The 25,697-nt window shown below is 49.7% G+C and overlaps 1 protein-coding gene across 1 annotated transcript in view; it reads left to right on the top strand.

Annotated features, from left to right (window-relative positions):
• The window catches only part of LOC119973530 (collagen alpha-1(VII) chain-like), a 528,770-nt gene that overhangs the window by 139,352 nt on the left and 363,721 nt on the right, over window positions 1-25,697 (top strand). Inside the window, 6 exon segments of the mRNA XM_038811804.1 lie at window positions 1,576-1,739; window positions 7,749-7,878; window positions 8,910-9,026; window positions 10,159-10,314; window positions 19,986-20,102; window positions 21,327-21,473. Coding sequence (XP_038667732.1) covers window positions 1,576-1,739; window positions 7,749-7,878; window positions 8,910-9,026; window positions 10,159-10,314; window positions 19,986-20,102; window positions 21,327-21,473 — 831 coding nt within the window.

Raw genomic sequence — 25,697 nt, 5'->3', positions numbered from 1 at the left:
TAAACGCAATGACGATTTTTCCGAGATGTTTCTCAGGAGCTCAACCAAACAAAATTTGACATCAAGCTATATAAAGAGAGAATAGGGCAGGCAGGTAACAGAAAGAAGCAAATTCAAGGAAGAAAGAAAGTTTGAGGAGGTGAGGGATCTATGCAGCTGAAGGCACAGATGCCAATGGTAGAGCAGGGCACAGCAGGGATGTACAGGAGGTTGGGAGCAACAGAGAGACCTTGGAGACTTGCAGGGCTGGAGAAGGTCACGGGGATAAGGAGGAGCAACACAGCGAAAAGATTTGAAGACAAGGATGAGAATTTTTATATCAAACCAGTCCTGTACTGGGAACCAAATTTGCACTCCAGAAAACCAATTGGGGAAGGATGTTACTGGAGCCAATCATTACTCAGTTTTGCATTTATTTACAGAGTGAAACCTTACAAGCATGGACCAAATCTAACCAGCCCCTAATTTCAGTACATGTCTTTTTAAATGTGTTTAAGTAAAACCGCAATGAATGCCCATCACTTGAATACAATTGAGCACAATTGTAGCTTCGGGAGAACAAGGGATGGTGCGGCTTTGATGTGTGTTTGGGTGCAGGCCACTGAGGTTTGGATGAGTGCAGGCTTATGGAGAGTAGAACCATAGAATTCCTGCAGTGCAGAAGGAGGTCATTTGGCCCACGGGGTCTGCACAAACCCTTTGAAAGAACACCCTACCTAGGCCCACTCCCCTGCCCTGTCCCCTTAACCTAAACTGTACATCCTTGGACACTAAGGGATAATTTAGCGTGACCAATCCACCTAACCTGCACATCTTTAGACTGTGGGAGGAAATCGGAGTACCCAGAGGAAACCCACACAGATACGGGGAGGAAGTGCAAACTTCACACAGACAGTCACCGAAGGCCTGAATTGAACTCAGGTCCCTGGCGCTGTGAGGCAGCAGTGCTAACCACTGTGCCACCGTAACGCCCGTGGCAGGCCAATCAGAAGAGAATTGGAATAGTCACGTTTGGGACTAACAAAGGAACAGATGAAGGTTTTAGCAGCAGTGTGCTGAGGCAGGATGGAGAAGGGCAATGTTACGGAGATGGAAAGAGGCGGTCTTGGAGGAGAGCTCCTGGCAGACGTCAGGGTGCACAAGGCCCCCACCGGACCTTCCACTATCGGACGCCCAGGTATTTAGGAGGGAAATAGGTTCAGTTCGGAGTCAAAAAGTATTTCCTGAAATCTCTCGCTCAACATTGCATTCGACATCCTGCAATGGGCCGCCTTCCTTGGCACGGAATCTCCCAGTTGTCAGCAGCTGAAGAACAATTATGTTTTGCAAAGTGTCGGGTTGTCTTGGTAATTATCCTTATAAACTGCAATTCCCTTGCTAATCAGACATTCATACAGACCTTCTTAAAGGTGTTAATCAGAGTGCTGGGAACCGAAAGGAAATTTGAAATAAATATCACCTCTCAGGGGAACTCATGAGTAAATAGGACAGAGGCAGAACTGCATTATGGTAATGAATGTGCTCACCGCCTTGCGGTAGATAAATCTAATCCTTTCTGTCCCTACTTCTCACCAGTGGCAGAGAAAATCATCGGCCCCCGGGACTTGGTGATTAGTGGATTGAGTTACAGCTCAATGAGACTGTCCTGGACTCCAGCTACAGGAAACGTGATCAGCTATAGAGTTGTCATCAGCCCATATTCATCTGCCGGACGGCTGGTAGCAGGGGCAGAGAGGCAGGTGGGTGATGCTGGGTTCTATCCAGCCCCTTTATTTCACAGTTACTTGCTCGGGGAGGAAGGGGCAGTGGAACAGAGCCTAAAGTGGTTGGATCAGAGAAAAGAGTGAAGGCTGAGAGCGGTGCTCAATCAGGTGTTTTCTCGCATAATTTCCAACCCATACCGCAAATGGCAACGCTATCAGCAATGACGGCCCATTTGTTTAACTTAATTTCGCTGTGAAGCAGCTGTAATTAAAAGTCTTCCATAAATGAATGTGACAATGCTATCACAAAGAACACACTTCAAATACCCTCTGAAACTTTCCTTGAAGTACGGCAGCATTGATATTAATGACAGGGAGGGGTTTACTGCCAATCCATCAAATTAAAGACAAATTGTCCATCACATTTTGGGTCACAACGTCTTGCGGTAGAGTGATGGCAGGGGAGGGAAGAAAAAGAAGCAAATCCTACACCAGATCCCAGTCCCTCATGGGATGTCGTACTTCATATGTCCAAAGACCTGTGGGCCTGGGATTGTTCGGTCACATGAAGGCCCACAGCAGAAAATGGCGACCCTGGGTAGACGTCATTCTCGAATCGAGGAACAGCAAATCACAAAGAGAACCAAGAACAAAGAAAAGTACAGCACAGGAACAGGCCCTTCAGCCCTCCAAGCCCGTTCCAACCACGCTGCCTGACTAAACTACAATCTTCTACACTTCCTGGCTCCGTATCCCTCTATTCCCATCCTAAAAGAACAATAAAGACGATTAGTAATGGTGATTATATTGGTTGTGGTGATATTAATAGTTGTGGCAATGCTGGTGGTACTGGCAACGGTACTGATAGAAGATTCACAATTTGTGGGTCTGAGTCATACAAACGCGATGGGTCGAATGGCCTCCTTTTGCACTGAAGGGATTCTATGACAATTCTATTCTATTCAATGAAAAAAGCTGTGCCGTTTCCTAAATCCAATGCCCATAGGGCAGCATGGTAGCACGTGTGCAGCACGGTAGCACAAGTGGATAGCACTGTGGCTTCACAGAGCCAGGGTATCGGGTTCGATTCCCCGCTGGGTCACTGTCTGTGCGGCGTCTGCGCATTCTCCCCGTGTCTGTGTGGGTTTCTTCCGGGTGCTCCGGTTTCCTCCCACAGTCGAAAGACGTGCAGGTTAGATGGATTGGCCGTGATAAATTGCCCTCAATGACCAAAAAGGTTAGGAGAGGTTATTGGGTTACGGGGATAGGGTGGAAGTGGGTCGATGCAGACTCGATGGGCCAAATGGCCTCCTATACTGTATGTTTTATGATCTGTGTCTCAATTAACTAATCTTCACCCAGGTAATGTAGGGGCACTATCACTGGCCAGTCAAAGGATGACGGGCCTCTGATGGGAGGAGCAAAAAATATCAGTGTCCTCATTCCTAGTCGCTCAATATAGCATTCTACTTTCACACCATGTCATACCACTCAGAGTGTAATTTAATGGCCTCCCCCATGGTGAGTTTGATGGTGGTGGGGTATCATAGAATTTACAGTGCAGAAGGAGGCCATTCGGCCCATCGAGTCTGCACCAGCCCTTGGAAAGAGTACCCTACCTAATCCCGCGCCACCACCCTATCCCCATAACCCAGTTACCCCACCTCATCTTTTTGGACACTAAGGGCAATTTATCATGGCCAATCCACCGAACCTGCACATCTTTGGACTGTGGGAGGAAACCGGAGCACCCGGCAGGAACCCACGCAGACACAGGGAAAACATGCAAACTCTGCACAAACAGTGACCCAAACTGAGAATCGAACCTGGGACCCTGGAGCTGTAAAGCAACTGTGCTAACTACTGGGCTACCGTGGGAAGTTTGTGGATGGGGACTTTACCACCTCCCTACCTTCCCATCTCTGCCCTGATTAGGCCTTTGGCAAGAAGACTAGTGGATGGTCTTCCTGCCCGTCCTCAATTCAAGCTGTTACGGGGTAATTATTGCTCCTTTCGGGGCCCGCTGCTGCTGATATTCACCCCGTGGTGGGTGGAGGACTTGCCATGCGGGAAACACAAAGAGCAAACCCTGTTTGGGTTGATTCTGGCGGTGTTCCTCATGCAAAGGCACTCAGTGCCTGATTGAGGGATTTGGTGTTGTGAAACGGTGATTTCCGCTGTGAGCCACAACCCTGCCCTTGCTGCCGATATTCCTTTCTGTGGCCCCCACCTACGATCCCCCTCTTGCCACCATTCGCCTGTGGCCTGTGTTGCTCAGTGCTCCTTGGCTTTGGATGGGTGCATTCCCAGCAACAGCCAGCACCTCCCTGGCGGCATTGCTGAGCAATGAAGAGACTCTGATTGGCCAACAGTTCTTGGCAGACAGCATGTCCACTCATGGGATCCATGTTCCCCGGGAAGGTAGGATGTCCACTCCTGGGATCCATGATCCCCGGGAAGGCAGGATGTCCACTCCTGGGATCCATGATCCCGGGGAAGGCAGGATATGCACTCCTGGGATCCGTGATCCCCCAGAAGGCAGGATGTCCACTCCTGGGATCCGTGATCCCCCAGAAGGCAGGATGTCCATTTCTGGGATCTATGATCCCCCGGAAGGCAGGATGTCCATTTCTGGGATCCGTGATCCCAGGGAAGGCAGGATGTCCACTCCTGGGATCCGTGATTCCGGGGAAGGCAGGATGTCCATTCCTGGGATCCGTGATCCCCGGGAAGGCAGGATGTCCATTCCTGGGATCAGTGATCCCCGGGAAGGCAGGATGTCCATTCCTGGGATCCATGATCCCGGGGAAGGCAGGATGTCCATTCCTGGGATCAGTGATCCCCGGGAAGGCAGGATGTCCATTCCTGGGATCCATGATCCCGGGGAAGGCAGGATGTCCACTCCTGGGATCCGTGATCCCGGGGAAGGCAGGATGTCCCCTCCTGGGATCCGTGATCCTGGGGAAGGCAGGATGTCCATTCCTGGGATCCGTGATCCCGGGGAAGGCAGGATGTCCATTCCTGGGATCCGTGATCCCCGGGAAGGCAGGATGTCCATTCCTGGGATCCATGATCCCCGGGAAGGTAGGATGTCCATTCCTGGGATCCATGATCCCGGGGAAGGCAGGATATGCACTTCTGGGATCCATGATCCCCGGGAAGGCAGCATGTCCATTCCTGGGATCCGTGATCCCGGGGAAGGCAGGATGTCCATTCCTGGGATCCGTGATCCCGGGGAAGGCAGGATGTCCACTCCTGGGATCCGTGATCCCGGGGAAAGCAGGATGTCCACTCCTGGGATTTGTGTGATCCCCGGGAAGGCAGGATGTCCGTTCCTGGGATCCGTGATCCCGGGGAAAGCAGGATGTCCACTCCTGGGATCCGTGATCCCGGGGAAGGCAGGATGTCCACTCCTGGGATCCGTGATTCCGGGGAAGGCCTGCTGTTGCCTGGTTTAGGTTCCTGGTTGGTGCGGCTCTCACTGCTTCTCCAATTAGTGGGCGAGAACCCCTCACCTTCACTAAATTCCGCTCTCACACTGGGCCATCCCATTCTCACAAATCAGTGTTACGCTTTGGGTAAAGGTAATTAGAGTGTGACAGGAAAGGACAGAATGTTTAACAGTAGTAGTGCATCAGTAAGGTCAAATCAGAAGAAAAATTAAAGGTTCTTTATGTGAATACATGAAGCATCCATAGCAAGATAGATGAATTAATGGCACAAATAAAGATACATAGATTTGATCTAATTACGGAGACATGGTTGCATGGTGACCAAGGTCAGGAATTAAATGTTCCAGCATAACTGATGTTTCAAAAAGTCAGACAAAATGCAAAAGGAGAAGATGTCAGTCATCTTGATAACAAAGAATAACATAACCATAGAACTACAGAACCATAGAAAAGGCACAGCTGAGAACGAGGCCATTCAGCCCATCTTGTCTGCATCGGCTGTAAAAACGAGCCATCCATTCTAACCTAACCTTGCAACACCCGGTCTATAGGCTTGCAGGTTACAGCACTTCTGTCCCAACCTGTAACCATGCAGCGAATCCCACACACCTTCTAATATCCCCTGTAATCCTTCTCCCAATCATCTTAAACCTGTGCCCCTGGTATTTCTGCTAGAGGAAACAAATCTTCCATGTCCATCCTTTCTGGCTCCTCATAATTTTGTGCACCTCAATCAAGACACCCCTTTGTCCCCTCTGTCCTATAGAAACAACCCCAGACTATCCAATCTTTTCTCAGAGCTCCAATTTCCGCACCCTGGCAACATTCTTGTGAACCTCTCCAGGTCAATTGTGTCCTTCATGAGGACAATAGGGAGGAATGATCTTGGATCTCAACAAAGGGCGTAGTCTCACGATAAATGATGACAGCTGTTTTGGACTGGGATGAGGAAATAATTCTTCACTCAAAGTTGTGAATCTTTGGAACTCTGCCCTCATAGAGCTGTGGATGGTCAGTTGTTTACTATATTCAAGTTTGAGATTGCTCGATATTTGGCTGCTTGGAGATCAGGTCGGAAAGTAGCGTTGAGATAGAGAATCAACCATGATCTTATTAAACAGTGGGGCAGGCTTGAGGGACCATCGCTGGGATTCTCCGACCCCACGCCAGGTCGGAGAATCCCCGGAGGGACGCGAGAATCGTGCCCCGACGCCAGCTTACCAATTCTCCCCCGCCAATTCTTGGGTATCCGGGGGATTCCCGCCTCGCCGGTCGGGGGCCATTGAAAGCGCCCCCCCCCGGCGATTCTCCGGGCCCCGACGGGCCGAGTGGCCGCCGAGTTCGGCTGAGTCCCGCCGGCGTGGGTTACTCAGGTCCCACACGGCGGGACCTGGAAGGTGTGTCTGCGGGGGCCGTCCTGGAGGGGGCTACGGGGGGGATCCGACCCTGGGGGTCCCCCACAGTGGACTGGCCCGCGATCGGGGCCTACCTATCGGCGGGCAGACTGGTTCCATAGAGGCCTATGTTTTTCCGCGCCTGGCCCCAGTAGGGCTCCGCAATATTGCACAGGGGCCTGCGCGGAGAAGGGAATCCCCGCACATGCGCGAACTCGCGGCAGCCGTTGATCGTCGGCTGGAGCTGCGGGGACCACTCTGGCGCCAACCTAGCCCACTAGGAAGGGGAGCATTCCTCATTATCGGGGACGGTTGACGCCGGAGTGGTTGGCGCCGCCTTTCACGCCGGCGTGGGGGACATAGCCCCATTATTGGAGAATCACGCCCCATATCTCCTACTCCCACTCCCATTGCGTAGGGCTGGTTGGCCAGCTAGCTTGTGATGCATGCAGAGCAAGGCCAGCAGAGTGGGTTCAATTCCTGTACCGGCTGAGGTTATTCACGAAGGCCCCTCGATTGAGGTGTGGTGATCTTCAGGCTAAGTCACCATCAGTCAGCTCTCCCCCTCAAAGCAGCCTATGGTCATCTGGGACTATGGTGACTTTACCTCCATATGTGTGTTGTTACATGGTCGCTTTACGAGTCTGTGAGGTCAGCGGCTATTTCACGGGCTTCCTCAGTCTAGATCAGGTCTTTGTACAGTTCACAACCATCTAACAAACCTCCATTGATGACTGTGTTCAACCCCACGTACTTCAGCATTTCTATTCTTTTATCTTGCAAGTACAATACACACCAATTTCTTATTGTCTTATGTTACGTACTCTCAAGCCATGTTATCCTACTGATGGAATATGCAAATGTTGAAGGTTTACATCCTCAGTGGAATCTCACTGTTGAAATAAAAAATCACTTCACCATCAACTCGTCCTTTCCCGAGATCCCGAGAACTTTCCTCTCCTCTGCTGAGTTTATAAATCGAAGTTTCGACCAATCTAACCTTTGTTTCATGATTTACCACAGCTTCTGCTGTAGTCCTTTCTGGGTGAGCCATGACGACCCCCCCCCCCCCCCCCCCCACCACCACCACCACCACCACCCCCATCGCCTAAAATAATAAACAGCAAAGATTTTTTTCTGTGGACGGTGTTCTGTATGTCAATTTTTCACAGAGCTTTCCCCTCTGTTTCTGATGGCAGATGGTTACAGATGGTGATGAGCATGCAATACTCGTGACAGGCCTAAAACCCAGCACTGAATATTCCTTCACTGTGGTTGCTGTGTATGCAGATGCGATTGGGGACCTCACCACTGCCAGCGGAAGAACAAGTAAGAATAAACGTCCAAAGTGATGAAAGCTAGGAGGAGATAGAAATGAACATTTTCCTCTGGTGGGAGAATCTGGCACAAGAGGCTTGTCAAGCCTGGCTCGGTTGGTGGTCGCCTGCCCTCTGAGTCGCAAAGTTTTGGGTTCAGTCCCACTCCTGGGCTTGAGTACAAAAATCAAGGCTGGCTGTTACTGCCAGAGAGAGATACTGAGAGAGTGCTACGGTGCCAGAGGTGCCTTCTTTCAGATGAGATGTTAAACCAGGATCCTGGCTGCCTGCTCCCTGATCTTTGGGCCAAAATCAACATCCAATTATCTGATCATTATAATATGGCTGCTTGTGGCAGCTCGCAGTGTGCATCAAAATAGCTGCTGTGTCTCCCACATTAAAACTGTGACTCTACTCCGAAAAGTACTTCATTAGCTGTAAAGTGCTCTGTGGCGCCTGGTGGTCGTGTAAGGTGGTATATAAATGCAAGTTTCTTTTCCTTTTTTAAATTAGAGCCAGGCCTTTCAGAAGTGAAATCAAGAAACACTGTAATAGAGTAACAACAGACAGTAATGTTAAGATGTGTCAATTAACTGTACGTAATGAAGTAACATCATTGTAGATTAACGGTTGACATTGGAGCTACAGGGCGGCACGGTGGCACAGTGGTTAGCACTGTTGCTTCACAGCTCCAGGGTCCCAGGTTCGATTCCCAGCTTGGGTCACTGTCTGTGTGGAATCTGCACGTTCTCCCTGTGTCTGCGTGGGTTTCCTCCGGGTGCTCCAGTTTCCTCCCACAAGTCCAAAGATGTGTAGGTTAGGTGGATTGGCCGCGCTAAATTGACCTTAGTGCCCAAAAAGGTTAAGTGGAGTGACTGGGTTACGGGGATAGGGTGGAGGCGTGAGCTTGAGTAGGGTGCTATTTCCAAGGGCTGATGCAGACTCGATGGGCCAAATGGCCTCTTGCTGCACTGTCAATTCTATGATTCTATGGTAGAGTCTCTGGATTTGATACTTTGATCTTTTCTTTCTGTTGTCTTGCAGGTGCCTTACCTCGTGTGATTAACTTCCGAGTGATAGAACGAGGGTTGTTTAGCCTGAAGGTGGCCTGGACTCTTCCCCTGGAGCCATTAGTGGGTTACAAGATCTACATACCGAGAAGTAAGATTTAGTAAAGAACTGTAGCTTAAACCCTGAGGGCAAGAGCCAGGTTCTGTCATTGAAAAATAAGAAATGGACGATGAAGGTTCGTCTTACAGCTGCAATTTTGAAAAGAGGTACAGATGATGACATTGTCTTTAACAATGGAGACACCATCAGAAACCATTGTTAAAACTCAGACTGTGGTCACAGATGCCATTTCTTTCCGTTCTGCCAATCTAATTTTCTCACCATTGTCAGGGTCGTAATACCAAACAACGTCATCCCTCTCAGTGTTAAAATAAGAATTTCAAAAAGTGATTAGAACTGAAAGGAACATAAAAAAGGGTTACCGAAGGCGACAGATTATTTGTCACTGTTTGATTAAAAAATGGTCTGGATGACAAATCTGTGTTTCAGTGGCATTGTGGCTCGAGGGAGACTTTGGGCATGGTCAGTCCAGCAATCTTCCTGTGAACAGCCAGCTTTGAAAATGTCACTGTGGTGTTGCTCCATTGGCTGCCCAGCAAAGCTATGCTTCAGCTGATGTTTTAACATTGCCCCATCCAAGTGGGAAATCACGATGTGTCAACTTAAATAATGAGTATCAGTAGGCAATTTGGTGGTGTGCCCCATTGTAGCTGAGTATCATTCCTGTGGCTGGTATAAATAAACATACATGCACGTACACACACAATTGCATGTTCGCATACACACACAAGCACACGCACATCTATGCTCACGTGCACACATACATGCATACACACATATGCACATGGGTGCACACATGCGTCAGACATGTTACACACATGTTGCTCACAAACATGCACGCGTGCACACACAATTGAAGGCAGCACATATAGAGATTAAGCTCCGGGTCTACCTTATATAGATGAGTGAGAACCATGTTAGCATTTACCATTTATGCATTTAGAGACCAGGGAGATTAACATTTTCACAATGTTTTCAATAAAGTGTAAAACTTTTCAGTGGCAAATGCACTGAGGTTACAGTGTCAGTGAGTGTCTGTTAACAAAATTTGTAGTCTCGACACCAGGGTAACAGTGATCTTTGAAGCGAGCTGAGATGTGAAGTGTAAATGGGCAAATGGGCAGCAGCCGCTTCCCCACATTAAAACCACTTTGCCCTTCAGTCAACAGACCTGGACTGGCCTATGAGCAGAATATCAAAGGAGATGTCTCGTTTCACCTGATAGACAATCTGCAGGAGGACAAGGACTACACCATCAGCATCTACGCCGTGTATCCGGAGGGCCCCAGTGATCCCGTGTCCACCAGTGGCAGAACACGTAAAGCAAATCATTAACATTTACCGTGTAGCCGAGCATTGAATTGCAAATGACTTGCCTCCTGTGTTGTGTGCAGCATCATTGTAATTAAACATAAGCAGTCCAAAATTAGTCAGATTAGACACACGATTTGTTAAATAATATAAACTAAGCTCTGAAATGCCACATCTGAATGTCATGGCTTGTATTACATTTGGTATTTAGTTTAGGGAGATGTAAATGGTAATTTTTTAATCACATTAAGTAGGCTTGGTTTTCCATCGCTAGCAACCTAAAGTATTAGGAACTATCCAATCAGATAGCGTAGGGGTCAGAGGTGACGGTGAATCCTTCTGCCATTTTTAGGATATTTGCATATGGATTATCTTTCCTTTAAATCGCACTTCAAATTAGTTCTGCAAGTATTCCAGCAAAAGCATCTTATTCAACACCTAATAGTCTTGCAGATTCTTTAAAAATTGTCTATCTGTTCCGGTGATGCTTGAGAACGGGACGGCCGCATCGGGGAGAGCTCCTGCTGGTGGCCACGATTTGCAGGGCTTTGGGACCGTCACGGGCAGCTAGTGGGGCCGGTTTGAAAACCAGCGAAGAACCCCGCGCGGGGGTCGGGCGGCGGGTGCCGAGGTGTCGGGCCCAGCGCGCGCTCGTAGGGCAGAGCTCGGGGGGGCGGAGCCAAACGGGGGCCGAGGCGGCAGGCCCGAAGCCAGGGCGGGATGTAGAAGAGATGTCTCACGTCGGATGGCTCCCACCTAGAGCGTGCTCAGAAGGTTGAAGTCCAGTCCCAGGGAAAGTCTGGAGGGATGCAAAAAAGAAGAGAAAGAAGAAGTTTTAAATAAGTTTGGTGAAAGTTTTTTTTCTCCCCCCCCCACCCCCTTTGAAAAATTGACTGTTTTTCAAAGAAAAAAATGGATTGAAGAAGGACAGGAGGGTGAAGGGGGGAAAAGGGGAAAGAAAAAAAAAGAAAGGAAAAACAATACGCCGTTAAAGGATGCGAAAAGCAGCATCGAAGAAGGGAGGAAACGCGGGCTCGCCGCTGAATGAGAGGACGAGCAAAAGTGCTGACAGGATGGAGGATGCCGAACCGCACGGTGGGGCCGCACTACTTACGGTGGAGAAGATGACCGAGGTGATGGCGGTAGAGCTGGAAAAACAGTTTGCGAGGCACATGGAGGCCTTGAGGAAGGAGACGGCGGCCGCATTGAAACCAATGGTGGAGGAGGCAATCGCCCCGGTGAGGGTAGCTGTGGCACAATTTGAGAATTGTGGGCTTGCCCGAAGGGACAGAGGGCCCAAGGCCAACACAATACTTCGCTAAGAAGTTAGCGGAGCTGATGGGGGAGGGTGAGAGCCCCTCCCAGTACGAGCTAGACCGAGCTCATCGGTCATTAAGGCCGAAGCCCAAAGTGAGCGAGCCACCAAGAGCAGTAATTATCTGCTTCCATAAGTACTGCATGAAGGAGAAGGTGTTAAGCTGGGCGAAGCAGAAGCGTGAGGTGCAGTGGGATATATATATATATGCAGTTCGGATCTACCAGGACTTGACGGTGGAGTTGGCAAAAAGACGAGCGGCATTTGGGCGAGTGAAAGTGGCACTGTTCACAAAGAGGGTGCGATTTGGTATGGTATACCCGGCGAAGCTGAGGGTGACGTATGAGGCCAAAGACTTTTATTTCGAGACAGCGGAGGGGGCTGAGGCGTTCATGAGGGCAGAAGGCTTGGGACAGACGTGAGGAGCAGAGCTGGAAGAGAGACTGTGGACTGTGATTGGGGAGCTGGAAAATATATAAATGCTACAGCTTTCTGTTTACTAATGTGTATTGTAATTTACTTCTCTTTACATTGTTATAGAGTTCAAGTTAATGGTTGGGTTGATTGGCGTTCTGAGTTGCGACGGTTATATCTTATTTTAGTGAATTGTATGGGTTGGATTGTTGTTTTTGTTTTTTCTTGCTCTGGGACTGGGCGGAAGGGGATGGTATATCTTGGCAGGGGGAGCCACCCGCGCTAGCTAACTAAAGTCGGCGAGTGAATGGCGGTGAGGTGAGAGGAGGACTGCGGACATTGGAGCCTGGTTAGCAGGTTTCAATGGGCCTATGAGGTGAGCAAGGGGAGGGGAAGGGATTGATGCTGGTAGATGTTTTTTCAAGAGGAAATGTGGGGGGGGGGGGTTCTTGGGAGGAGGGGAAGGGGTTCGATGTTAATAATGGATAGGGGCGGGTCAGGCTTATGGGGCAGGGCCTGGTGGTATGATGATGGTGCATAAGAAGGGTTGGGGAGGGGGGTGGTGAGAGACCCCCAGTTAGGATAATCACATGGAACGTGAGAGGGTTAGGAGGACCGGTCAAGAGGTCAAGAGTGCTTGCGCATCTTAAAAGTTTGAAGGCCGATGTGGCAATGCTGCAGGAGACTCATTTGAGGGTGAAGGACCTTAAAAAGGGCTGGGTTAGTCAGGTGTTTCACTCTGGATTTGACGGAAGGGCTCGAGGGGTAGCAGTGTTGGTCGGCAAAAGGGTACAGTTCCAGATGGAGAAGGTGGTGGCAGATCAGGGGGGTAGATATGTGATTGTGACAGGGCACTGGAGGGGAGGTTAGTGGTGCTACTAAGTGTATACGGTCCCAATTGGGATGTGTGGGATTCGCAAAGAAGGTGTTCGGGGCCATTCCCGACTTGGGCACACACAAACTGATTGTGGGGGAGGGGAATGGAACTTGGTGCAGGAGCCAAGGTTGGACGGGTCATGGCCGCGCTCGCTGGTCCCATCAGGGGGGGGGGGGCGAAGGCACTGGCTGAGCTAATGGTGGAAATGGGAGGGGTGGACCCTTGGAGGTTTCTGCAGTGTCAGATCATGCTCCGCATTGGGTGGATATGGTACTGGAGAAGGGGGTAGCGCAGAGGCCGGGGTGGAAACTGGATGTGGGGCTTTTGTGGAACCAATTGTTCTGTGAGAAAATTGAAAAGGTAATTATGGAATATGTAGGTTTCAACTGTACGAATGAGGTGTCGAAGACAGTTGTCTGGGAGGCTCTAAAGGCGGTGGTGAGGGGTGAGATAATTTCGTTTAAGGCCAAGGTGGACAAAGAGGACAGTGTGGTAGTCTGTGTAGAGGTATTACGGTACCTAGTAATGCTGGAACACCATTGGTAGATAATGTATGCTTTCCATTGGTTGAGCCTGTATGGTAGCTCCACCCTGCAAGGCGGGGTATAAGAGCCCGTGCCACCCTAGCAGCATCCTTTCTGTACCTGAGCTGCTGGGGAAACATCTAGCTTATTAAAGCCTTCAGTTGGACTACAACCTTGCTTTAGTAGTCATTGATCGTACATCAGAGAGGTTGGAGCGGCAGAGGGTAATAGATGAGATGTTGGAGGTGGATAGGAGTTATGCAGAAGTTGGGGACCCAGCGAAGCTGGAAGAGAGGAAGGAACTAGAGGCGAGTTTGACCGACTATCTACCAGGAAGGCGGTGCGCCAACTGAGATGAGCAAGGGGTGCAGCTTATGAACATGGAGATGGAGTATGTTAGCACGTCAGCGGCAAGGGAAATTCTTCAGGTGAGGGATAGGGCAGGGAAGTTGGTGGTGGCTCCGGAGCTGATTAACAAGGTTTTTGAGGAGTTTTCTGAGAGGTTGTACAGGTCAGAGCCACCCGGGGGAGACCGTGAGATGCAGGAATTTCTAGATGGGTTGGAGTACCCGAGGTTAGGGAAGGGGGACAGGGCTACATTAGAAGAAGCAATAGTGGAGCAGGAGATAAAGGATGTGATTGGAAGGATGCAGTCGGGGAAGGTGGCAGGGCCGGATGGGTTTCCGGTGGAATATTATAAAAAATTCAAGGATAAGCTGGCATCCCTGATGGTGGGGATGTTTGAAGAGGCGATAGGGAAGGGGATGTTGCCACAAATCTTGGGGCAGGCATCGATTTCATTGTTGCTAAGAAAAGATAAGGATCTGACAGAGTGTGGGTCATATAGGCCCATATCACTTCTGAATGCGGACGCAAAAGTTTTGCCGAAGGTACTGGCGGGTAGGCTGGAGGAGTGCCTTCCGAAGGTGATAGGTGAGGAGGATCAGACGGGGTTCGTGAGAGGGAGGCAGCTTTTTTCGAACATTAGGAGGGTTTTGAACGTCGCTATGGCACCGGCGGAAGGGAAGGAAACCGAGGTGGTTGTGGCATTGGATGCCAAGAAGGCGTTTGACTGGGTAGAATGGGGGTACTTGATGGCAGTTTTGCAGTGTTTCGGGATTAGAACATAGAACATAGAACATTACAGCGCAGTACAGGCCCTTCGGCCCTCGATGTTGCGCCGACCTGTGAAATCAATCTAAAGCCTATCTGCACTGTTCCATTATCATCCATATTTTTATCCAGTGACCATTTAAATGCCCTTAATGTTGGCGAGTCCACGACTGTTGCAGGCAGGGCACTTCCCGCCCTTACTACTCTCTGAGTAAAGAACCTACCTCTGACATCTGTCCTATATCTATCTCCCCTCAATTTAAAGCTATGTCCCTCATGCTAGCCATCACCATCTGAGGAAAAAGGCTCTCACTGTCCATCCTATCTAATCCTCTGATCATCTTGTATGCCTCAATTAAGTCACCTCTTAACCTTCTTCTCTAACGAAAACAGTCTTAAGCCGCTCAGCCTTTCCTCATAAGATCTTCCCTCCATAGCAGGCAACATCCTGGTAAATCTCCTCTGCACCCTTTCCAATGCTTCCACATCCTTCCTATAATGTAGCCATCAGAACTGCACGCAATACTCCAAATGCGGCCGCACCAGCTGCAACATGACCTCATGGCTCCGAAATAGTAATTATATTTCCACTTATAAACCTAGTGACCGTAATTGTTGGGTAGCCAAGGGTAAAGATGTTGAGAATTTATATAAGAATTATTGGTTCCTTCACTTGTTGGACCAAGATTTGTGAACTGGGTAAAGCTATTATGGGAAGGCGAGTGTTCGCACAAACAACATCAGCTCGAGATACTTTTCTCTCCACTGTGGGACTAGGCAGGGATGTCCAATGCTGTTTGCACTTGCGATTGAGCCATTGGCCATCGCATTAAGAAGTTCGGTAGCATGGAAAGGAATAGTGAGGGCGGGATAGAGCACAGGGTTCCCTTATATGCCGACAACTTGCTGCTGTATGTGTTGGAACCGAGTGTGTCGATAGGGGGAATATTGGAGCTACTGCGAGTATTTGGGTTTTTCTCGGGGTACAAGCTGAACCTGGACAAGAGTGAGTATTTTATGGTGTCTCGGCCGGGTGTGGGAGCAGGGGTGGGGGGGGGGGGCTGCCATTCCGTAGGGCAGGGATTCACTTTAGGTATCTGGGGGTGCAGGTTGCCCGGGTTTTGGGGGGGGGGGGGGAGGGCTCTGCAGGTACAATATCACTAGTTTGGTGGGGAGAGTGAAAGCCGATCTGGCAAGGTGGGATGGTCTCCCTCTGTCACTGGCGGGTCAGGTACAGGCAGTTAAAATGAATGTGTTACATAAGAACATAAGAACATAAGAACTAGGAGCAGGAGTAGGCCATCTGGCCCCTCGAGCCTGCTCCGCCATTCAATGAGATCATGGCTGATCTTTTGTGGACTCAGCTCCACTTTCCGGCCCGAACACCATAACCCTTAATCCCTTTATTCTTCAAAAAACTATCTATCTTTACCTTAAAAACATGTAATGAAGGAGCCTCAACTGCTTCACTGGGCAGGGAATTCCATAGATTCACAACCCTTTGGGTAAAGAAGTTCCTCCTAAACTCAGTCCTAAATCTACTTCCCCTTATTTTGAGGCTATGTCCCCTAGTTCTGCTGTCACCCGCCAGTGGAAACAACCTGCCCACATCTATCCTATCTATTCCCTTCATAATTTTAAATGTTTCTATAAGATCCCCCCACATCCTTCTAAATTCCAACGAGTACAGTCCCAGTCTACTCAACCTCAAGATGTGTTGCTGCGATTTCTGTTTATTTTTCAATGCCTGCCGATTGTCCTCCCAAAGGCTTTTTTCAGGGAGATTGAGGGAAGGATTACCTCGTTCATATGGGTGGGGGGAAGGTGGCCAGAGTGAGAAAGGTGCTGCTACAGAGGGGAAGGCAGGCAGGGGGTTTGGGTCTCCCGAACCTGATGTACTACTACTGGGCGGCGAATGTGGAGAAGGTGTGGAGCTGGGTCAGAGGGGCTGATTCCCAGTGGGTCAGAATGGAGGAGAGTTTGTGAGGGGGGTCGGGACTGAAAGCACTAGCAACAGCGCCGCTCCCGATAGCTCCGCGGAAATACTCAGGGAATCCGGTAATAATAGCTTCATTGAAAATCTGGAGGCAGTTTCGCCAACACTTTGGGTTGGGGGCAGGGTCAAGGGAAATGCCGATCCGGGGAACCGCAGATTTGAGCCAGGGAGGTGGGATGGAAGTTTTCGGAAATGGGAAGAGAAGGGGATTAAGACACTAAAAGATTTGTTTCTTAGGGGTCAAACCCGATTGGGAGAGCTGGAAGCGAAGAATGGGCTGGAGCAGGGAGAAATGTTTAGATACATGCAGATTCGAGATTTTGCCAGGAAGGTGATACAGAGCTTCCTGGAGGAACCGGCCTCCACATTGCTGGAGGAGGTGCTGACGACAAGGGGACCGGAGAAGGGGGCAGTGCCAGCGGTGTACGGAGTTATTTTGGAAGAGGAGAAGGCACCACGGGAAGGGATCAAAGCAAAGTGGGAGGAAGAGTTGGGAGCGGTTATAGAGGAGGGGTTCTGGTGTGAGGTGCTCCGGAGAGTAAATGCCTCCACCTCGTGTGCGAGGTTGGGGCTGATACAGCTGAAGGTGGTATACAGAGCACACCTCACGAGGGCGAGGATGGGCCGGCTCTTTGAGGGGGTAGAAGATGTGTGTGAACGTTGCCGGGGTGGGGGGGCGGGGGGGGCGGGGGGGCTAATCACATTCATATGTTTTGGTCCTGTCCAAAGCTAGAGGAGTATTGGAAGGAGGTTTTTAGGGTAATGTCCAAGGTGATGCACGTGAAACTGGACCCGGGTACCCGGGAGGCCATATTCGGGGTGTCGGACCAGTCAGGGTTGGAAACGGGTGCGGAGGCAGATATCGTAGCCTTCGCCTCGTTGATCGCCCGAAGGCGGATCCTGCTGATGGAGAGCAGCCTCTCCACCCTGTGCCCTGGCGTGGCGGGGGGACCTGTTGGAATACTTGACCCTTGAGAAGGTTAAGTTTGAACTGAGGGGAAGGACGGAGGGGTTCTACAAGTCATGGGCACTATTTATTATGCACTTTCAAGAACTGGATAACATTGAACATTAATTGGGGGGGGGGGGTGGGCGGGTTGGGGGGGAGGGGGGCTGTGTGTATTTAGGGTGACTATGAGTAATCCCTGATTCCTTTTTGTCATTTGTTTATGTAAACATGTGGGCTGATGTTTGGGGGTTGGTGGGAGGGTGGGATTGTTGTTATTGTTATTGGGTTTGATATATTTGTTGCTGGTTATTGTTTATTGTTGGTGGGTCTAAATTCGGGAGAAAATGTGAAAATGGAGGAGAATAAAATGATTTTAAAAAAAATTATCGATCTGCTTCTCCACTGTATCTGTTGACACCGCCATTTCCATTAATCCAAGCACCAGCATCACAAAATCTGCTGGATTCCATTCAATTCTGTCCCCATAAAATTCAAACCGTTTCCCAGTGCAATATTTATCCAGACCTCTCTTATGAAGGGATTATTCAGCACAGGAAAAATTCTGGTGCTGGCACTGATCTTTGAGAGCATCGTGTAAGGGTGGATGTTGTTTTCAAAGATTACTGCAGGTGAGGGTGGGGGGGGGGGGGGGGGGGGGGGGGGGGGGGGGGGGGGGGTGGTTAGCTTGTCCGCCTCGCTCAGCCTCCTGCAGAAATGCTTGGTATTGGTATCGATCACAGCACCTGACTGCTTTTGGATTGGATCAGGAGATTGACCTTCCACCCCACTCACCCTGGAATACCCGCAATTATAATATGAAATGTAATTTCATTCAAACACCTTGGTTCATTCGTTGCTCATGTCACAGCACAGTTTCAATCCCGATTTTATATTTGTGGGGCTGCTGCTCTTCATCTACTCAAGGTTGCAGTGTTTGAAGAACCAGCGACGGACTCTCTGTTCCTGAGACTAAGTGTTGATTCCAGGGCAGGATTTGTGGATTTCTACAACAGGAAAACTGGCGCCGCACATGGACGGATTCAGCGACTGTGGAGGGGCTAGCACCGGCGCCATGTGGAACACAGTCAATTCCAATGAGAAACGGTGCAGGATTCGCCAGGTCTGTGATTGACACTCGGGAGGCTGACAAGCTGCAGCCGCAAATACACATTACGCTCCCTGCCTACACTCATCCCAGCCAACAAGATGGCACTGGTTGCATTGGAGTGTGCCCATCCCGCTGATGGGTTAGCTGGGCTAGAGGGCACCTCAGGGGGTGCTTTTGGGGGACACCCATAGGCCCTGTGGCCCTAAATTCAGAGTGAGCAGTCATCGGCGTGCGCAGCTGCATTGCTGCATTGCTGCCATGGCAATGGTGCTACGTGCCTGTCCACCCCGACAGCACAGCCCACATCCTGCCCCCCCCCCCCCCCGCTACACCCCCTGACTCTGGCAGAAGCCCCCCAGCCTGTGGCACCACTGTCAGAAAACTATAGAGATGTTGGACACTCTCCGCACACCCCTCCCTCTCCCTCAGCAAACACGGCGCCTGTTTCATGATTTTTAAAAGCACAAATGAACCTCGCCATCTGGAATTCGCCCCAGTGGAGGGGGAGCAGAGCGGACGTCCTGGAGAATACAGGGTCAGGCCTGCTAATGATATGCCAACGCCGTTTACGGTACGTGAATTCTGGAACACATTAACGCCGCTGTCAAGGCGCCGGAGAATTGTGATTTGGCTTGAAACCGGCCCCCGCCACGATTTCAGCGTCAAAACCGATTCTCCGCCCAATCGCATTCTCCGATTCCAGCATGAGCCGACGGCGAATCCCACCCCAGTTATTCAAACCTGGATGAAACTAAAAAACTTGCACTGGTACATCACCTCTCACATTGCCCCAAAACTCTTTACAGTCAATTAAGTACTATCAAAATTGTTGTAATGTAGGAAAAATAGCAACCAATTTACACTCTGCAAACTCCCAGGAACAGCAATGTGGTAATGACCAGGTCAGCTGTTTTAATGATGTTGCCTGCTGGATAAATGTGACGGGGACATAAGGGAGAACTACCTTGCTTTTTGAATGGGACTACGGGATCTTAAATACTCACCTGAAAGGGGTAATGTTTCATCTGATAAAAAGCACTTGTGACAGTCCGGTACTCCCTCAGTAATGAACTGAGGTGCTAACATAGATTATGTGCTCAAGTCGCTGGGGTGGGGCATGAACCCACAACCTTCTGACTCAAAAGCAAGAGTAATTGCTGACATTATTTGAAAGAACACAAGTTTCCATGTTGTACAATAATCACTCTTTAATAATGAATAGGTTCTCTATAATTCATTTCCTGCAAAGGGCAAGCAGGACATTCATTGTTAGTGATTGGGAGCACAGCACCGTGTTGATGATGGACGGGTAACAGAAAGTGTTTGCATGTTTCCATTTGGGTAACAGTTTGGGTTTAAGAAAATCTTTCTCCTTTATGCAGTGAAACTCATGGCGGTGGAGGAACTCATCTTGGAGAAAGCCACGACAGATACCATACAAGCAAAGTGGCTTCCAGTCAAAGGCGCAACTGGCTACAGACTTACCTGGGGATCTTCAGGTACTGTCCCTGTGAATGTGCATTCTAGATCATACGTATTATCGTACTATAACATTGGTTTGTGAATGTAAATGCAGTGTGAAACTGAACCATCCACACCTATGCTTCTAATTAATTTGGCCTGTAGACCAGTTCGACAATTAGTTTGGAGAGTGTGGTCACTCAGACTTTTCTCTTTGTCAGTGGAAATTTTGAACTTCACGGGCGAAGGAAAGGACAAAATAAATAAAGGGCGCGATTTAACGGAAATGAAACAGAGTCCCGTGATGAGCGTGTTTAGCCGGGTGTTTCCCGGTGCTGGCAGCGTTGAGAACAAACCCACTAGTAAACAGGATTGTGCTTAATTTCCGGGCCTCAGTGAGGAACATGCTGCCGAGACGGCACTTAGTCCTGCTTCCCTCATTAACACTCCAGTCGTCAGTGCGGGAAGAGATCGCATTGATCTCTAGCCCCCCCCCCCCCCCCCCCCCCCCCCCATCCCGCAGCCTCCGGAACCCTCCCAACTCAAAGAGGCTCATCGAGCAAAGAGGCTCATCTGGGAATCCTGGGTGGCACCCAGGTGACACGGCCATGATGCCAGGCTGGAAGTTCCTAGGTGGCATCGGGGGTGCCAGGGTACCACCCCACCCAGAATCTGACCACACAAGTGCCCCCAATAGCCTGGGAGGCCCCCTCAAGTGCTGGCACACCTGGGCTATGTTTGTGGAAACCAGTGCTCAACGGTGACCGCTCAGGGTCTCCGAGGCGAGGCAGTTGGGGGCCGGGCACTGGGTAGGTCCGGTGTAGACATATTCAACTGAGATGAACTGTTCACCTGAACATGGAAATCTGGGTACCGATCTTAATGGGTGGCATCCAGACCACAACGCCTCACGAGATCTCGGGTGTGAATTAGTGGAAATGAAACTGAGTCCCGTGTCGAGTGGCTTTAGCATCTAATGGGATCTCGCGAGGTGTGACGAGGCCGGTAAATCTTGCCAGAAGCCACTTGTGAGATTTACTGGCCTCGCCGTGTCCCCAGTCGGGTGCGGTGAGGCCAATAGATCGTGCCCAAAGTCTTTCCTTGTTAACAAATTCAATCGATTGTTCTACGTATGCACTTTGTGCAGACAATAATTTTTAGTGGCACAGTGAAGGGAACCAAATTCTGGGCAAAGTCTTCAAAACTATTGAGTATTGAGTATTAGTTTGATGATCAATGTTACTGTATTTTCTTACCGTCAGAGGGAGAGCTGCAGAATGTGAATTTGGGTGATTCCTACCAGTTCTATATGATCCGGGGTTTGCAGGTTGGGTCTGAATACACTGTTACTGTCAACCCAATCTTTGGTGATGTCGAAGGCCCAGTAATTTCCGGGAAGATGAAGACTTGTAAGTATTTTTGGCATGACATCTTCTATCACCACACAATGGAATTGTAGTTCTGGGCTCACTGGCCTTCGGTTGGTTCCCAGTTCCAGCAATGTCACGATTTAAAGATTTGCATCTTTGCTTTCAAATCCCTTAATGGCTTCACTGCGCCTCCCTATCTCCCCCCCCCCCCCCCCCCCCCCCCACTTGCCTCTGTAACCTCCTTCCTGCCTCACAACCCTCTGAGGTCCCTGAGCAACTCCAATTCCTAATCTCTTACGCAATCCCAATTTTAATAGACCCACCATTTAGCTGCCAAGGCCGTAAGCTTTGCAATCCTCTCCCAAAACTTTTCTATCTCTCACCTTTCAGGCTCTCCTTCACATGAATTTTTTACATAGAATTTACAGTGCAGAAGGAGGCTATTCGGCCCATCGAGTCTGCACCGGCTCTTGGAAAGAGCACCCTACCCCCTACCCAAGGTCAACACCTCCACCCTATCCCCATAACGCAATAACCCCACCCAACAATAAGGGCAATTTTGGACACTAAGGGCAATTTATCATGGCCAATCCACCTAACCCGCACATCTTTGGACTGTGGGAGGAAACCTGAGCACCCGGAGGAAACCCATGCACATACGGGGAGGATGTGCAGACTCCGCACAGACAGTGACCCAAGCCGGAATCGAACCTGGGACCCTGGAGCTGTGAAGCGATTGTGCTATCCACAATGCTACCGTGCTGCCTGTCTTTCACCTTTCTTTCACCTGTCCTAATATCCCGCTGCCTCAGTGTCAGGGTTGGTTGATATTCACTCTTGTTGAGCACGTTGGTGTGTCCTGCTATGATAAAACTGCTGGGTAAGTGTAAGTGCTATAGGCGACAGCAACAATGCGCAGCAGAATGTGTCAAAGTGCATGTCACAATCTCGCGCTTGTATGTTTGCGAGTTTTCATTATAAATAATGCTTGGATTGAGGACCAACTGGTTTCTTTCTTGAACTCAGTTTCCAAGTGTGTCCCAGTTCGGCAAGTGATGCACTGGCCTTTTGAACTGGTCATTAGGAACAAGAACACCTTCCTCACAATTGTCTCGCCTGTCTCAAGGTCAGGATCTCTGTGATATGAAGAATCCCAGCTGTGGCAGATGACGCCAGCCATTGCTCTTGGGCGATGGAAATATAGATTTTTAAGTGCAATTCAGAATGGATTCTAATCCTGAGGTCTGTGTAAATGAAAATTAGGAGATGTGAAACATGAACTCAGCCTTACAATAGTTCTCCCAGATTGTCCAGTGACTAAGAAAAAAGTAAGGTTAAGGAGGGGGGGGTTACGGGTATAGGGTGGATACGTGGGTTTGAATAGGGTGATCATTGCTCGGCACAACATCGAGGGCCGAAGGGCCTGTTCTGTGCTGTACTGTTCTATGTTCTATGTTCTAAGACAGCAGGGCAGCACAGTGGTTAGCACAATTGCTTCACAGCTCCAGGGTCCCAGGTTCGATTCCCGGCTTGGGTCACTGTCTGTGCGGAGTCTGCATGCTCTCCCCGTGTCTGCATGGGTTTCCTCCGGGTGCTCCGGTTTCTTCCCACAGTCCAAAGACGTGCAGGTTAGGTGGACTGGCCATGATAAATTGCCCTTAATGTCCAAAAAGGTTAGGTGGGGTTACTGGGTTATGGGGATAGGGTGGAGGTGTGAGTTTAAGTAGGATGCTCTTTGCAAGGGCTGGTGCAGACTCGATGGGCTGAATGGCCTCGTTCTCCACTGTAAATTCTATGATTCCATAATTCTAAGACACACAGACCAGAAAAATTCCCCCACCGACCAAGCACACCACCAGGAGAAAGGTATTGGAATTTGTGGGTGTGTCAGGCGAGGACAACTTCAAGATGTGTTGTGATGCTCCCTAAAGTCAGATAAGTTTGCACTGGGGCTGTTGAACCGCTTGCTGCACTGAGGGTTCTCGAAGGGCTTTTCTCCAATGTGGAAATGCTGGTGCTGGGTGGCTGGAGGTGATGAAGCGCTTTGTGCAGACTAGGCATTCAAATGTCTTCTCCCCCCAATGGAACTGCTGGTTCCTGTCTAGGTGATTGGAAAGGTAAAAACACTTCTTGCACAAGTTGAAAGATATATAATGATAGCCTGGGCATGGTTCTGGTGGGCGGTCACGGTAAATGGAACAATGCTACAGCAAAGAGTCAATGATTTGAGGAAGAGGGGAGTAAATTCCTATCGCCCCTCCATTTATTCCTGCCTTGGCTTCTGATTGCCCAATTCGTCCATGTGATTGAATTCCACAGCCCTCCATAACTCTGTAATCACCTCCAGCCCTCCATAACTCTGTAATCACCTCCAGCCCTCCATAACTCTGTAATCACCTCCAGCCCTCCATAACTCTGTAATCACCTCCAGCCCTCCATAACTCTGTAATCACCTCCAGCCCTCCATAACTCTGTAATCACCTCCATCCCTCCATAACTCTGTAATCCCACAGCCCTCCATAACCCTGTAATCATCTCCAGCCCTCCATAACCCTGTAATCACCTCCAGCCCTCCATAACTCTGTAATCACCTCCAGCCCTCCATAACTCTGTAATCCCACAGCCCTCCATAACTCTGTAATCACCTCCAGCCCTCCATAACTCTGTAATCACCTCCAGCCCTCCAGAACTCTGTAATCACCTCCAGCCCTCCATAACTCTGTAATCACCTCCAGCCCTCCATAACTCTGTAATCACCTCCAGCCCTCCAGAACTCTGTAATCACCTCCAGCCCTCCATAACTCTGTAATCCCACAGCCCTCCACAAATCTGTAATCCCACAGCCCTCCATAACTCTGTATTCCCACAGCCCTCCATACTTCTGTAATCAGCTCCAGCCCTCCATAACTCTGTAATTCCACAGCCCTCCATAACTCTGTAATCCCACAGCCCTCCATAACTCTGTAATCATCTCCAGCCCTCCATAACTCTGTAATCACCCCCATCCCTCCATAACTCTGTAATCACCTCCAGCCCTCCATAACTCTGTAATCACCCCATCCCTCCATAACTCTGTAATCACCCCCAGCCCTCCATAACTCTGTAATCCCACAGCCCTCCATAACTCTGTAATCACCTCCAGCCCTCCATAACTCTGTAATCACCTCCAGCCCTCCAGAACTCTGTAATCACCTCCAGCCCTCCATAACTCTGTAATCACCTCCAGCCCTCCATAACTCTGTAATCACCTCCAGCCCTCCAGAACTCTGTAATCACCTCCAGCCCTCCATAACTCTGTAATCCCACAGCCCTCCACAAATCTGTAATCCCACAGCCCTCCATAACTCTGTATTCCCACAGCCCTCCATACTTCTGTAATCAGCTCCAGCCCTCCATAACTCTGTAATTCCACAGCCCTCCATAACTCTGTAATCCCACAGCCCTCCATAACTCTGTAATCACCTCCAGCCCTCCATAACTCTGTAATCATCTCCAGCCCTCCATAACTCTGTAATCACCCCCATCCCTCCATAACTCTGTAATCACCTCCAGCCCTCCATAACTCTGTAATCACCCCATCCCTCCATAACTCTGTAATGACCTCCAGCCCTCTATAACTCTGTAATCACCCCCATCCCTCCATAACTCTGTAATCCCACAGCCCTCCATAACTCTGTAATCACCTCCAGCCCTCCATAACTCTGTAATCCCACAGCCCTCCATAACTCTGTAATCCACAGCCCTCCATAACTCTGTAATCACCTCCAGCCCTCCATAACTCTGTAATCACCTCCAGCCCTCCATAACTCTGTAATTCCACAGCCCTCCATAACTCTGTAATCACCAGCCCTCCATAACTCTGTAATCACCTCCAGCCCTACATAACTCTGTAATCACCTCCAGCCCTCCATAACTCTGTAATCACCTCCAGCCCTCCAAAACTGTGTAATCCCCAGCCCTCCATAACTCTGTAATTCCACAGCCCTCCATAACTCTGTAATCACCTCCAGCCCTCCATAAATCTGTAATTCCACAGCCCTCCATAAATCTGTAATTTCACAGCGCTCCATAACTCTGTAATCACCTCCAGCCCTCCATAACTCTGTAATCACCTCCAGCCCTCCATAACTCTGTAATTCCACAGCCATCCATAACTCTGTAATCACCTCCAGCCCTCCATAACTCTGTAATCACCTCCAGCCCTCCATAACTCTGTAATTCCACAGCCATCCATAACTCTGTAATCACCTCCAGCCCTCCATA

Source organism: Scyliorhinus canicula, chromosome 11 (genome assembly GCF_902713615.1).
Source record: "Scyliorhinus canicula chromosome 11, sScyCan1.1, whole genome shotgun sequence".
NCBI classification, from domain to species: Eukaryota; Metazoa; Chordata; class Chondrichthyes; order Carcharhiniformes; family Scyliorhinidae; genus Scyliorhinus; species Scyliorhinus canicula.
Note: the sequence above shows the minus strand (reverse complement) of the source record. Positions and strands in the feature narration are given on the sequence as shown.